At 35.6% G+C, this 12,414-nt stretch overlaps 2 protein-coding genes across 3 annotated transcripts in view; one reads left to right on the top strand and one right to left on the bottom strand.

Moving 5' to 3' along the window:
- CDC73 (cell division cycle 73) overlaps positions 1–12,414 on the bottom strand; it is an 89,634-nt gene that overhangs the window by 36,398 nt on the left and 40,822 nt on the right. The window lies entirely within an intron of this gene.
- B3GALT2 (beta-1,3-galactosyltransferase 2) lies at positions 4,454–12,243 on the top strand. Of its 2 annotated transcripts, XM_007191153.3 has the most exons (3): positions 4,454–5,084; positions 8,990–9,160; positions 9,583–12,243. In XM_007191153.3, exon 3 carries the CDS (start codon positions 9,706–9,708, stop codon positions 10,972–10,974), a length of 1,269 nt encoding a protein of 422 aa, XP_007191215.1. In that variant the 5' UTR covers positions 4,454–5,084; positions 8,990–9,160; positions 9,583–9,705; the 3' UTR covers positions 10,975–12,243. The 2 variants fall into 2 exon arrangements, with proteins under 2 accessions (XP_007191215.1, XP_007191214.1); XM_007191152.3 differs by lacking the exon at positions 8,990–9,160.

Raw genomic sequence — 12,414 nt, 5'->3', positions numbered from 1 at the left:
CTCTGAAGCATGCCTTTACTATTTTTTTAAATTAATTAATTAATTTTTTTTTTGGCTGCATTGGGTCTTCGTTGCTGCACACGGGCTTCCTCTAGTTGCGGCGAGCAGGGGCTGCTGTTCGGTGCGGTGCGCGGGCTTCTCATCGCCGTGGCTTCTCTTGTTGTGGAGCACGGGCTCTAGGCACGCGGGCTTCAGTAGCTGTAGCACGTGGGCTCAGTAGTTGTGGCTCGCGGGCTCTAGAGCACAGGCTCAGCAGCTGTGGCGCACGGGCTTAGTTGCTCCACAGCATGTGGGATCTTCCCAGACCAGAGCTCGAACCCAAGTCCCCTGCATTGGCAGGCGGATTCTTAATCACTGAACCACCAGGGAAGTCCCTGCCTTTACTATTAAAGTACTTGCCAAATTACTGCTGATTTTAGATGCTTACATTTTCCCTTAGGATCATTAACAGTTTGTATGAATTAAACCAGATAAAGGTGTCTACAGTTAGTTTTGAAAGAGACTTTTAAATTTAGCTCTGCTTTCAAGTCTAAAGAAATTCTTAAACAATATGAGAAACTGCAGCACAAGCTTGTGAAAACTGAAGAGTAAGGCAGGCAAACACTGACACTTGTGGTCATTCTGAGATTGCTAATTTGCAATCAGCTAATTCCTGCTTTGTGAGTTCAAAGAAAAGCAAAACTGGTTCATAAATCTTATATTAACTTCAAAGGAAAATGCCAAATTCTTAATAAACACAATAATTTTTTTCAAAAATGGAAAACTACTAATATTAAATAGCCAAAAATATGTTATTTGTCCAAATCTTTTATGTAATGAAAAAGATGTCATCTGATTTTGAGTCAAAATAGTCAAGAGATATAAACTCCAAGCAAACACTGCTATGCAAAATTGCTGATTGATCTCAATAAAATTAAAATTGGTATCTAAATAACTGTGTCAAATGGAATTTTTCAGAGTACTACGTTGGAAATTACACCTAATCCAAAACATTAAGATTTTTCTCCAGCACTGGAAAAAGATAGCTAGTTCTTCAGGTGAAATAAATGGCTTGCATTTAGGGGCCAAAGAGTCAGACTAAAGCACAAACAGGAATGGAGACTAATGTAGGGAAAACCAGATTCATGTTCCCCTCCTCACATTACTCAAGGCTATTAGCTCATTCTCAGTGAACAGAAATCACCCACCATGGTTGAAGTGTTCTCCCCACAACCCTTTTTTCCCTTATTCTTTTTACCAAAGACATTTAGTTGAATTTATATAGATAGATGAATAGTATAATACTTGTCTTTCTTATTACATATTGAACAAATCTGTACCTGATTGATCATGTAATAATCACTCAGAAACTATTAACAACATGAATAAAGAAGTAATAATTATTTCTGTACCCAGCAGAAACTAAGAGTTAGGAGGCATAGCAAATCCTGCCTTTAAATTCTGACTCCTTAGGGGATATTCTAGACATGCCCAGGAAGATCCTAAAATGAGCCTGGACGATGCTGGCCAGAATGCATACGTGATAGTAATATCCATCTATTTTCCCACCAGGGGTGTGTTCTAAAATTGAAAAACAGACCTATGCAAGTAAAAATTACAAGACATTTATAACTATAAAACTTAACAAAACAGCTGCCAGTTTGCTGAGTCTGACAAAGAAATCTGTCACATTTACTGAGAAAGTTTAACCATAGAAATCAGATGTTAAAAGAAATTAGACTAAAGGAAGAACTTCTACAAGCTTGCCTGTCATAAGATTTTTACCATTTCTCTTGGCTGGAAACATGCAGGTTGCTAGAAAAAGTCACTAAAGGAACTTTTATCTCACGTCTGCTGTTTTTCTGTAAAGTTCCGAACCAGCTTAACTTAAACATAAGAAACAGGATGCAGTTGTACCTAGAAGTTTAAAGTAAATTCTGATTCAGTACACAGGTACCCTTTCATTAGCTTTCAGGAGTCTCCTTTGCTGTGTAAACACTTTCCCCATCGCAAGCATAGTTGAGGCAATAGTCCACTGGGAATTCAGGGGCTCTACCTAATACTGCAGGGAACCACTAACCAGCAGGTTACCTATGGAGTTCTCTTAATAATCAAGATCCATAAGAAATCCAGTGGGCATCAAAAAAGAGTCCAGTCAAAAGAACAGCCACAAATAATTCCTTTATCCTTCCTGGAGAAAGGGCAGGGAATGTAACTAAAACATCTTTGTATCTCTAACATTTAATAAGCTGTGCCTAATTGCAAATGTTGGCACACAGTAGTTGGTCAGGTATGTATTTGCCGATCAAGTGATTAAAGCAAAAATACAAACATCCATTTATACTGCTATGAATGATCTCTGGGTATGCTGTGCTAGTAACAGGAAAAAAGTCCCACAATTTCTCCAGCAGTGCCATGCAGCATAATGGTTAAGAAGAGAGGATAAGGACTTAATATTGCTTTAATTCCCAGCTGGACTCTTTCTCATCACTAATCATCGATATTTGGGATAATTAGTTTACAACTCTAAACACTGGTTCCTCATCTTTAAAATGGGTATTACAATAATAAAACCATTATGAGAAAAAAAAGTCATTTATAACAGCTCAAGTAGGCTTAGCACACAACATGAATTTAGTCACTGCTGCTAGTTGCATAGTCAAATCCTACGTCAGGAATTATTGATAAATAATGATCTACTACAAACCACTTATACTTTTATAAAGTAAGTTATTTTAAGTAAGCACTTAAGCATTACTCTGCCACCTAAGTTTAATTTAAAAAAAAAAAAAAAAAAGAGTAGTGTGGGCTTCCCTGGTGGCGCAGCGGTTAAGGATCCGCCTGCCAATGCAGGGGACAAGAGTTCGAACCCTGGTCTAGGAAGATCCCACATGCCACAGAGCAACTAAGCCTGTGCGCCACAACTGCTGAGCCCGCGCACCACAACTACTGAAGTCCACATGCTTAGAGCCCGTGCTCCGCAACAAGAGAAGCCACCACAATGAGAAGCCTGCACACCGCAACGAAGAGTAGCCCCCGTTCACCATAACCAGAGAAAGCCCGTGTGCAGCAACGAAGGCCCAATGCAGCCAAAAAATAATTAATTAATTAATTAATTAATTTTTAAAAAAGAGAGTAGTGAGCATGTAATATGGGTGGACTTAGGGACTAAATGCCAAGAAACCTGGGTTTTAGTTCTCTCCTTCACACTTAACCAGAAAAAGTCAAAGCTCTAGGCCTTACATTACCCATTTATAAAACTCTTACTGTTCCTTCTAACATTTCTAGGAAAATCACATACACTCCTTTAAAAAAGTCTTAGGATTCCTAAAACTACAAAACACATTTCATCAGCTATACTAAAAAACATAATAAGGACAAAAAAATTTTTAATATTAGAGAAAATGTAAATCTATATTTGAAATAACACACATTACTGGGGAAGATAGGTGGGATGAAAAATATATGACTACAAATATACAGTGTAAGTTTCAAAATGGTAAATTTCTATGAGTTAAGGTCCCTAAAGTCTCAGAGGAAAAACTGATAATTCAGGTTATTTAAAAAAAAAAAAAAAAAGGACAATGCCCCAGTACTTGCAGAAAAAAAAGCAGCAAGGTACCCAACAGACTAATCATACAAAATATTTCAGAGTGAATATCTAGTGTTTACTGAAAAATTTGCTTGATGGCAAGTTACTAAACCATCCTGAAATATTAGGACAAATAAATATGATTAGTAAAACCTCATTACCCACCAAGAAGATCCCATACAAGTGTGCTTTATCCATTACATCATTTTGTTGAATTCCACCATACATGTAATTTTAAAGAAAAATAAAAATAAAAAATAAATGCTGACATTAAAAAGTGATTAAAAATATAAAGTTTTGCTGCCTTCAACAACACTAGAAACCACACAAGAGTAAAAAAGAAGTGGGCTGTATCACAGCATGTGTCAGTAAAGCAATCTACAGCAGCTGATTTACATAAATCCCAGAAAATGGGGGGGGGGAGGGGGGGAAGATGTCTACGTTACTGATTAAAAATGATCTACGAGCCGCAACTAGGTATTAGTAAAATGAAAATCAGAACAATTTGAGAAAAAAAACTTCAAGGGAAGGAGTGCACTGAAGGGGTTAAATTACACTAAGTTACATATCAAAGCTTATATTGCTTATGCCCTATAAAATCATGTAACATGAAAACCAACATCTAACACTGAAAACATTTAGAAAGCCTGTGCTTGAGCATAAAGTAAAAAAAAAAAAAAAAAAAGGAAATAACCTGGAAAAAAATAAAATTATAACCATTCATTTCATAATCATCCCATTTTTGCATTATTCACTCATCACTACACTTACACTGAATATATATAATTTAGCACATGGAAGCAAATCTCTAAGCTTCTCCCTACCTTAGGTTTTTAGTCAAAATGAATGCAAACCATCACGTGGGATTCAGCCAAGCAGTGACGTTCAATTCTGCTCTGTCAGAGAGAGCATCTGTCAAGCCCACATTTAAACGGCTGCCTGCCTGTGCAGCAGCTGAAGAACCCTGGATTTCATATTACAGACTAAAACCCTGGTAAAACTGCTCAAAATCCTTCCTGCAGCTGCCAGGCAACAACGACAGAGAGTTAAATCCTGTTCTTCTCCAATACAATCGAAGCACTCCATTCTAGCTCTGGCTGCTTTTGATTGCAGCTCAGTGTTCTTACTAGAAATATGGATACTGAGAAGAGAATACAGCACTGCATTGTCCGGCCAGGAAAACAGCAGATGTAAAAAGCTTCAATGCATCAACTGTCAGCAAGAGTCGACAGTGCTCCAAACAGAACGAACAACCACAGCTCTTTTGTTTAAAGAAAGAGAAAGAAAATGAAAGAAAGGAAAAACCTCAGAAGACCAGGACCCATATGAACAAGAAGGGGAACTCGAAGACAAGCAGACAGATGGACACTCTGGACACTGTGAAAGGCAATCGCAGGAGGCAGACTGCTGGGGGAGGTGCGCATGTTCGATAGCATCTTGGCTGAAGTGACGGCGTGCCAAAAGTATCTTCAGTGGGCATAACCCTCGCCACATAAATGCCTGACCAAGGAAGGTATGTCGATATCTTGTGTGGGATACTCATTTAAATGTCTGTTACTTTTTTATAGCCCCGTAGGCACTAGTATCTAATAAACAAGTTCATACAGCTCACTGTCCTTGAAACTATGAAAGGGTTTCTAAATATATGATTTTAAAATCTGTCATTGTTTAGAAGACAAGCCGTCACTGCTTTATTCAAGTAAACATGTAGCTTGCAGTAATTATGGATTACCGAAAAGGCAAACAGTAACAAGATGTGCTTAAAGGCTTCTCTGAGAAATTAAACTTTAAAAAAAATCTGAAGCCCTCTAAAGAAAACATAGCAATCCTTTATCAAATTAAGTCAAGCTGAATCCTTATCCAATAAATTAAAGTGCTCTCTTAAAAATGGCCATCAAAGAGGTCAATGCAGTGAAATTCATTAAATAGTATCAAAGATGATCTTAATATTAAGAGCTTTTTCAGTCCTTTTAAAACAAAATCTTAATATAGAACAGTTTTTAGTAACAAAATGTTGCCTCCCATTCCCATCTCCCTAAATAAAGATAACTTACCAACTCTGAGACTATGGACAAATTTTAAGTACCACCGAGCTATAAGATACTAAAAGGAAAGCATTTGCACAGGATCACAGAAGGCAGTGTGCATTTATGCACAGCACACCACCCCAGGAGATTTGCATGTTCACGAATACAACTTTAAACAAAGAAATATCAATACTTGCTAAAATTACCCCCTTTTAAAATAGTGAGCTTTTATTTTAAGCAACAGACTGATTCTAAATGATCAAAATATAAGACTGGTTTTGGTGATCATTTTTAAAGTGAAACTCAAAAATACAATATGAAAATACTCTGTCATAAAAATATCCATGTAACAGCAATACAAGGTCAAAAAATTAAACTTAAATGTAGCCACTGTGCTTCCAGGCTATATAAATATGTAATGATGAACTAACTGGCATAGTATGTGTGTGCAGGGCAGAAATAAATCTAATAAACTATTTTAGTAACAATCATAGAAGAGCAACTCATGGCTCAGGAACTCGGGTATTTCTAAAATTTTTTTACAGATCGTCAAAGATCCTGATTTTTGCTCAATTTTACAGCACAACTCAACCTATTATTTAATAATCACAAAAGGCAAACATTTGTAAGACATATGTAGGGATTCCATTCTAAAGTTAAGATTAAACAAGTCTATCAGGCCCTATTATTATTAGAGCTCAACATCAACTCTCACTCATAGTATAAGTTTTATTCCATTAAGGAATGAAACCAGATGGTATTAAACAAACAAAAAAAATATGGTTGTAAAAAACCTCAAGTCTCTCTTAGTACCTTTATCTCTCAATGATAAAGTCACCAGTTAAACATTTTTATAAGCTAGCTATCTCAAAACAAGAGTGTAGAGTTTTTTATTCAAGCACCCCTTAAATCTAGAACTGTTCCCACAGACTAAAGATATCACCACTTTTAAAAGCCAAATAATAAAAACAGCATGTGCGTGTGTGTGTGTGTGTGTGTGTGTGTGTGTGTGTGTGAGTGAGGGAGAGAGGGAGAAGTAATGGAACATTTTATAGTAACATCCTCTCCATGAGTGTCAATCCATAAGATGTAAATACGTATTAATAACTTGATAATATTACCATAAAAACCCATAAGAGATAAATCAAAGCTATTTCTATGCTGAAAATGTAAAAGTGCAAAACTATTTAGAATGTCAAAATATTGTAACTTTCTGGTCTTGTTCCCACTTCTTAAGAATTAATGTACAACAGGCAGTAACTGGAGAATAATTTTATCTTTTAATAAAAGGAGGAATAGTTACTTTAATTGTACTTTCTTTTTAACAGTAAAATTATGATAAATATCTGAAAAATGTTTAATGAAGAATTTTTTTAAGGCTAGACACATGCACTACACTTACCAATGGGAGATTAAGAAATGAGTATATATGGATTTCAAGCCTGAGCAGCTGGATATTTACAAACATACAAATATCATGAATTTAAATTAAGATGCATCTCCATCACCTATGGCTACAAAATCACATAGGACCATAAACTACATGTATGCCAGATTACAATATATAATAATTTGCTGTTTTCTGTAACACTGAAATACTTTAGAAACATCACTTCAGGTATAATGTTTTCATAAAAATACAATTTACTAATATATTTACCTTCATTCATTTTTTCAGTCCTTTATTCAAACATGCATTCAAACATCTGACCTTCTATTTATTGCTTCTTAAACCATCAAATTTACACTTTTAAAAGATCTAAATGACTAGACTTCAACCAGATTCCAAGCATTCTGTATCAAGAGAAAGCTGACACATTTAATTTAGCTTTGGAATGTTTAAAATAGATTATCAAATAAATTTTAAAAGCAACTTTTGTTTCTTTTAAATTTACACACATAACCCTTGTATCTACTGGCTTCTTTATGGGGTGGAGGGAGAATTATTACTATTTATCTAATCTTTCATTTGAAAATAAAAGCTTAGAAAGAGTCTCCTCATCTGAACACAATGGCCAACTATTTACAGCGTAAGGAGGAGAAAAGCGAGTCTCTAAACCAGAACACTCAGCTCTGCTATTTTCAACCGAGCTCACCATAGAGCTATGTTTTACTGGTACGGTGAAGTGTCTTGGTCTTCATCAGAGTAATGTGAAATTAAAATTCAGGTAAATAAATTCTAATAAATAACTAGATTCTATTTTTTTAAATCTGAAAACTTAAGGGAAAAAAACACTGCTCCTATCTCATAAAATGATTAAATAATTTTTACATTGGAGAAATACCGTAACTTCTAAAAGCACTACATAATTTCAGATACTAGAAATTATCAAAAGCTAGTGCCTGCACTATTACACTTTAGAAATGTTTGAATTCCCACCTACTTGCTCCTCCTAGTGGCTTTTGCTAGAATAGTAGTCTAACACTTTCCATCAATATTTTCAAAATACTTCACATTATATGAGTGTTACTCTAGTTATTCAATTATATGAGGACTTCCATGTAAATGCCATTATTTTCCCCAAATAATTAAATTTATCATCGAGGTTAAGCAAATTTGGTATTAACCATAAACCTTTCAATATCACAGGCTACATAAACACATTCATATGCGTATATATAATTTCAAATAAACAAATGCTCCTACAATGTTTTTAATTCACCAGTTTTCTTTTACATAAAGAAATAATTTTCACAATAAAAAGTTGAAAAAATTAAAATTACACAAAAAGGCTTTTTTTCTCTTTTAATAGAATTCAAGCTACAGCTCCTTATCCATCCTTTACCCCCACACCTTGATCCAGAAAAACTAAGAGCAAACTGAAAAAACATGAACAAATTTGTGCTATGCACTGAAAAAACTTGTTCAAAGACCAGTTCTTAATATGCGGCATCGTGAACTTCCCATATTGACATCTCATAAATTTTTTTTCTAAATGTAGGGCTCTAAGTGTCATGCTAGCAGAAGTCCTAAAAATGTAAAAAATTCTCTACATGCAAATTTAGAACACAGCATAACTCAAAAATCTTTTAAGATGCATTTTGTGAAATTTAAAATTTTAAATAGTTGGGGATACAATAATACCTAGTGTCTATATTTTGTAAGAAATCTGAAAAGACTGTTCAAAGCAGTTCTTTGTTTAATTCTAACATGGAGATTCAACTGAGATACGTGATAGTACTCTGTGAAGTCCACAGATAACTAAAGATAATTAGTTGCTATATTATAAAAATCAATCTTAAGTCTAAGTAAGGACAATGATCTCCTGAATACCTCATGTTTGAAGTGGAAAGTTAACATGAGAAAAGGGTATTTGCAAATGTCCATCATTTATTACTGTCTTAAAATCCTGCACTGAAGTTACTGAACCCTGAACATTAATTCTGACAGGTGTGTCTTCTCACTGACTTTCTCGACACAGTAGGGGCCAACGGAAACATGCCAAGCAGTGTACTGTGACTAACAAAACTCTGCCATAATCAACCTTGCACCGTCTGTCCCACAACTGATACATGACCATTTTACAAAAAAGGCCGCTGACTGTGCACCATACCACCAACGGTATGTCAAATCAATTTTAATTAATGCCAATAAAATTTCCATCTGCTCTCAGGCCTCCTTACATGGCCTCTCTCAGGGATCTAGCAGCATTTCCCTCTTCTCCATGCATACAACTTTTAATCTTTAACTTAAGTCAACAAGTACAAATGACCAGAGCTACTGAGACGATGAAATAAGTGGAAGAAAATCAATCCATTCACCTCTCTTTAAAGTGGTCACTGTGCTCCAAAGGTGTATTTTTAAAGAAATTAATCCTGTTCTCAGGATGTTACGTTGCCAAGGGAAGACAAATCATAAACGTTGTTCCTGGGTTATCCTATTTTCACAGCTTAAAAATTTCCATGTGCCCTAATTTTATTAGTCTCTTTCAAGCAGTTCTGTGATATTTCCATGCCGTAAACGTTTATGCTTCATCTTTATAGAATGACTGCGAGGGAGACGACGTGACCGCATTAGAAAATGATTACCAAAGAACGGTACTGATTCAGGAGAAGAACATATTCTCAGCCACCGATCTCTCTCATCCACTACTGGATATTTACAACATGCTTCAGTGGAGAAGAAGACACTGCTGCCTTGCAAAGATGAGCTGGAATGCCAAGAGGTCTCTGTTCCGCACCCATCTTATTGGTGTACTTTCTCTTGTGTTTCTTTTTGCCATGTTTTTGTTTTTCAATCATCATGACTGGCTGCCAGGCAGAACTGGATTCAAAGAAAACCCTGTGACATACACTTTCCGTGGATTTCGTTCTACAAAAAGTGAGACAAACCACAGCTCTCTTCGGAACATTTGGAAAGAAACAGTCCCGCAGACTCTGAGGCCTCAAACAGCAACTAACTCCAATAACACAGATTTGTCACCACAAGGAGTTACAGGGCTGGAGAATACACTCAGTGCCAATGGAAGTATTTACAATGAAAAAGGCACTGGACATCCAAATTCTTACCATTTCAAATACCTTATCAATGAACCTGAAAAATGCCAGGAGAAAAGCCCTTTTTTAATACTACTAATAGCTGCAGAACCTGGACAGATAGAAGCTAGAAGAGCTATTCGGCAAACTTGGGGCAATGAAAGTCTAGCACCTGGTATCCAAATCACACGAATTTTTTTGTTGGGTGTAAGTATTAAGTTAAATGGCTACCTTCAACGTGCAATACTGGAAGAAAGCAGACAATACCACGATATAATTCAACAGGAATATTTAGATACATACTATAATCTGACCATTAAAACACTAATGGGCATGAACTGGGTTGCCACATACTGTCCACATATTCCATATGTTATGAAAACTGACAGTGACATGTTTGTCAACACCGAATATTTAATACTTAAGTTACTGAAGCCAGACCTGCCTCCTAGACATAACTATTTTACTGGTTACCTAATGAGGGGATACGCACCCAACAGAAACAAAGACAGCAAGTGGTACATGCCACCAGACCTCTACCCAAGTGAGCGCTATCCTGTCTTCTGTTCCGGGACTGGTTATGTTTTTTCTGGAGATCTGGCAGAGAAGATATTTAAAGTTTCTTTAAGCATCCGTCGTTTGCACTTGGAAGATGTATATGTAGGGATCTGTCTTGCCAAGTTGAGAATTGATCCTGTCCCCCCTCCCAATGAGTTTGTGTTCAATCACTGGCGAGTTTCTTATTCAAGCTGTAAATACAGCCACCTAATTACCTCTCATCAGTTCCAGCCTAGTGAACTGATAAAATACTGGAACCATTTACAACAAAATAAGCACAACGCTTGTGCCAATGCAGCAAAAGAAAAAGCAGGCAGGTATCGCCACCGCAAACTCCACTAGAAAAGACAACTTTTTTTTTTTTCCCAAACGTGCAATCTGTAGAATATTGCTAAAAGCATGTATAGTTAAAACTGATCACATCCATAGGACAAGTTTTAGTTAAAACTCATCGCATAAAGGAATCCAAAAATATTTTTTTAATTTCTGAAGAAGGTAATTCTTAAAAATACATGATATAACAAAAAGGTATCCCAAACAATCTACTAAAAATCCACATATGGGGATTCTGTGTATTAACATGCAATAACAGGCGTGCATACATCAATGGTTCAACTCTTACGTTAGGGGCCAAGAAGGTGTATTTGCATATGTTTTCCACATAAATTTTAATTTAAGAAATGGATACAGTCAAAAGACCCTTCATTTGGGATTCAGTTTTTCATTTCAATATATAATTAAATGTAAATAAAACATTATTGTCAATTTTAAGGAAACTTTATAATTGTGCAAAGGACAAATTTTGACCTATTCTAGGGTTCTAAAAACCATATTCCATGCAATAAGATTTAGTTGAATTATTCCATAAACATATTTATAAAGTTCAGATGTTTCATCAATGCAGTTCTCATCTAAGTATTTACTTTTTAAAAACAATTGAGATATTCATTTTCTTTTATCAATACGCACATATACTGGGGGAATTTATTTTGACATGACGTGATAAAATGTGAAAAAAAAATCAATGTGTCTCAGGCTCACGTTTTTATAAAAAAAAAAAATTAAATGTTTCAAAATAGAACATCTGTTCCCTCGCTGGTGTTCAGGGCCAAGCTAGTACTTCAATGATTTACTCAGTCAACCAGTTACTGCACTCTCAAGGAGCATCACCACTTAACTTCAAGCATATCTGAAAAAATCTATCATTTTCCTCTAACTGAAGCAAAAGTGATTACTTACAGGCACAAAGAGGATGCACTGTTGAAAAAAGATAAAGGATAAAGAGTGCAGCGGCAGTTTCATTCAATACATTTTAAGATGCATGTCTGTCAAACTGCAACATATGGGAAGTTTATTTCCCGACAGCAGGTGTACACATGCCAATACTTAATCATTTTACGGCACCTACTTCTTTCTCTGAGTGCCAAGTTTACAAACCTGCAGTTTTTAATTTGGTGGATGACAAATATTCTGTACCACCGATTAAAAACTTTTCTGGGAGGGATGGGGGAAAACTACAAATGTTTGATGAACACTTGATTCTAGGATAAACAATGTATACAATGCACTTTTATCAAGTTTTTAATAAAAAAGGTAAACAAAAAACCTTTACTGAGTGTTATGGTCCAAATACTTCACAATAATTTTGTATGGCTCCATTACAAATTTTAAAATCAGGAAATACTAAGCCATTAATTTTAAAATAGTGTTTTTACTTTAAACAAGTGTATAAATGTATCAATCTTGCTCAGTGAGGATGTCACTTATCCTAATTCCAATAAC

This window comes from Balaenoptera acutorostrata, chromosome 1, assembly GCF_949987535.1.
Source record: "Balaenoptera acutorostrata chromosome 1, mBalAcu1.1, whole genome shotgun sequence".
In the NCBI taxonomy this organism is placed as follows: Eukaryota; Metazoa; Chordata; class Mammalia; order Artiodactyla; family Balaenopteridae; genus Balaenoptera; species Balaenoptera acutorostrata.
This window is presented reverse-complemented; position numbering and strand designations above follow the sequence as displayed.